This window comes from Fonticula alba (assembly GCF_000388065.1).
Source record: "Fonticula alba strain ATCC 38817 unplaced genomic scaffold supercont2.13, whole genome shotgun sequence".
Taxonomy (NCBI): domain Eukaryota; order Rotosphaerida; family Fonticulaceae; genus Fonticula; species Fonticula alba.
The window spans coordinates 366,902-369,828 of NW_009242983.1; the positions used below are offsets into that span (position 1 = coordinate 366,902).

Sequence of the window (2,927 nt, forward strand, 5' to 3'; positions counted from 1 at the left end):
GGGGGGGGGGGCCACACGGATCCGTGGCCCGCCGCCGTGCGCGGGCCGGCGGGATGGCTTGTCGAAGGGCGTGTGCTGGGAACCGGGGACTGCCGACGCGGCGCTGGCGCCCGGGCCCCGCGCGTGCGGGCCTCTGCGCGCGCGCGCGCGCGTGCCCGCCGCCGGCGGCTCCCAATGGAGCCGCGGCCGCCGGCCGGGCGCCGGCTGCGTTACACATGTGCACGCCCGCCGGCACATGGCCCGCCCGCGGCCGGTCCGCCCGGAGCATGCTCATGCGTGCGCGCGATGTTGGCACAGCCCCTCCGCCCCCCGGGACGGAGCAAGGGGAGGTCAAAAAGCCGGGCGGTCCCCCGAGGCTGCGCGTGCGCGATGGGGGGGGGGGGGGGCCGCGGCAGAGTCGGGACTTGGGCTCCGCGTCCTGCGGTGGCGGGTGAGGCAGCGCCGGCGGGGACACACGCCCGAACAAGCGGGGCCGCGGTGCCCGGTGCCAGTGGACACCGGGCGCGCGGGCCCCGGGGCCGTGCGATGACTCGGCACCTCCGGCGGCCGGGGCGGGGGCCGGTCGCCGCCGGTACGGTAGCACCAGCGAGCGGCGCCATGCGCGGCGGCGCTCCGGCCGGCCGTCGGGAGTTTGGCGCCGCCCGGCGCTGGGGGCCCTGTCGGTGGGCACCACCACCACCACCACCAGCCGGCCGGCCGCCGGTCGCCGCCGCTGCCCCCCGTCCCCGGCGGCGGGCCAGCCTCGCCTCCTGGCGCGCCGGCCCCGCGGCCGGGCGAAGGGTGTTCCTTTTTTCCCCCCCCGGGCCAATGGGCGTGCGCCGGCCGGCGGTCCGCCTGACCGGGTTCCCCCCCCGGAGGGCCAACGTCCGGTCCGGGTGCTGGCACGGCGCGCGCAGCCCCGGTTCTCGGTCGCCGGCCGCCCGGCCGCCGGCCGAGGCCGGAATGCGCCGACGGAGGGCACACCGTACGCCCGCGCCGGACGGCCGGGGGCGCCGCACAGACACTCGGCCGATTCCCCCCCCCCCCCGGGGCCGACCGGGCCGGCCGGTGTTAACACCGCCCCCACCTCGCCCGCCGCCCCCGCTCTCGACAGCGTTCGCGCCCGTGGGACGTGTGTGGCGACCACCCAAACGGCGGCCCCGCCCCCCCCGGGGCGCCACAGACGCGCCGGCCCCGGCACGCGCCCCTCCCCCTTTCTCTTGCCGTTACCCCGTCCCGGAGAGGGAAGGGTTTTTTCGGGGCTCTCCGCCTTCGCTTGCCGCCCGGCGCGCCCCACACGCGCCCGGCCCCAAGGACAACTGCCAACAGAGGTCCCCCCCCCCCCCCCCGCCGCCCCCCCGGCGGGCCCGGCCTCCCATTGGTCTATCCCGGTATGGGCGGTTCCGGGGAGGGGGGGGGGAGGGGGATCTCGACGGGGCGCGTCTCCCCTGCTCCCGCGCCCGGCCGGTTCGCAGCGCGTCTCACCCTTTCTCCGCCGCCCGGACGTGCTCCCGTGCGGGCGCTCGCCCCGGGGGGGGGGGGGAGCGGAGGGATGTCCACTCGTCCGTGTGTCATCCGATGGTGTCCCCTCCGGACGCCGGCAGGGACCGACGTACGGGCGGGCATCCCGGCAACTCGGTTAAGGGCACTGACCATATCAGACGATGTGCCGTATCACGCGAGGTTGGAATCTCATTCCAAACAACATTCCACCACATCACCGTCAAGTTCCGGCGCTGGACGCCAGCACTCCGGGCGGAGACTGCCAGTGGATGGCAGTGGCCTTGGAGGGTGGCGGGGGCGGCGCCGTGCCCCCCTCCCCCCGGCGGCGGCGGCGGCGGCCGTGCTAACGCAAGCCAGGCCTTGGACACCCAAGTGGGGCAGTGTGCATGCGCGCCGGCCAGACGGCTGAGCCGGCGGCCCCTGGCCCAAAGGCCCCGGGGGCTGGTTGTGTTGCCTTGGCCGCTGGGGACGCACGGCGGGCGGGGCGGCTCTCCTGGCGGCGAGATGGCCGGCGCGGTGGGCGGCCACCCCCCTCCCCCAGTGCGAGAGAGAGAGAGAGAGAGATGGGCCGCCCCGTTGGCCCGGCGCACTGGCACAAGACCCAGGGCGCTGCGCTGGCTCCTGCGAGGCCGGGTTTAGGATCATGGTTCTGATCGGCCAGGTCCTCCGGCGGCTGGCACCCGGGTAAGCCGGAGAGCCTCAAGTCCCGTCCCCCCCCCCCCCCAGAGAGCCTGCGCGCAGGCGTGCCTCCTGCCATCCCGGGCGGGCTGCGTCGCCCGGTGTCGGCGCCGGCGTGTGCTGGTCGCTGCTGGAGGGGGCGCCGGCACGGGGCGGCTGGGCTGCCTTTGGGTGGGGGGCCCCAGCTGGGGGGAACGTGTGGAGGAGCCTCCTCGCCGGGTCCGGCCACCCACCCCCCCCCCCCTCCGCCCCCATACGAGCCGCCCTTCTCAAAAGCCAGCGAACAGGGCCACATCGATCCCCCCTCTGGCAGCTAGCTGCATGCACGCTCTCCCTTGCGAGATGGTGCGGGTCGTGCTCCCCCCGGCCGGCCGCGGTCTCCTGCCGAGAGGCCTCCGGCGCCCGCCTTCGGCCCGGACGCGGGGCGGAGTCGGAGGGGAGCAGCGCGCCGGGGCCCGCCGCGCATCGTCCGCGCCCCCTCCGTATGTTCTCCAGGGTCAGGGCTGGCGCCCCCAGGGGGGCTGCCCGAGCAGTTGGACACATTGCGCGATGTCCTGCCTGCGCTGTGTCCTGCCCCTTCCACCCTCCACCCCCCCCCCCCCCCCTGTGCAGGGCCCCGCGGTGGGCCCGGCCGGGAGGGGGCCCGAGCAGGACAAAGGGACCAGGGGGACTGCGCACTAGTCCTTCCCCCGGTGGGGGGAGGGCCTCGGCGACCCCGCGCGCCAAGACGCGGGCACCAGCGCACGCCGCCCAGGGGCGAGGGGGGG

General features: G+C 77.2%; 1 protein-coding gene across 1 annotated transcript; it reads right to left on the bottom strand.

Annotated features, from left to right (window-relative positions):
- Nucleotides 1-1,702: 1,702 nt before the first annotated feature.
- On the bottom strand, nt 1,703-2,127 carry H696_05742 (hypothetical protein; the record flags this gene model as incomplete). The annotated part of the gene is made up of 3 exons (XM_009499556.1): nt 1,703-1,762; nt 1,886-1,944; nt 2,073-2,127. The coding sequence occupies 3 exons, from the start codon at nt 2,125-2,127 to the stop codon at nt 1,703-1,705; spliced, it is 174 nt and encodes a 57-aa protein (XP_009497831.1).
- Between the last annotated feature and the right edge of the window lie 800 nt (nt 2,128-2,927).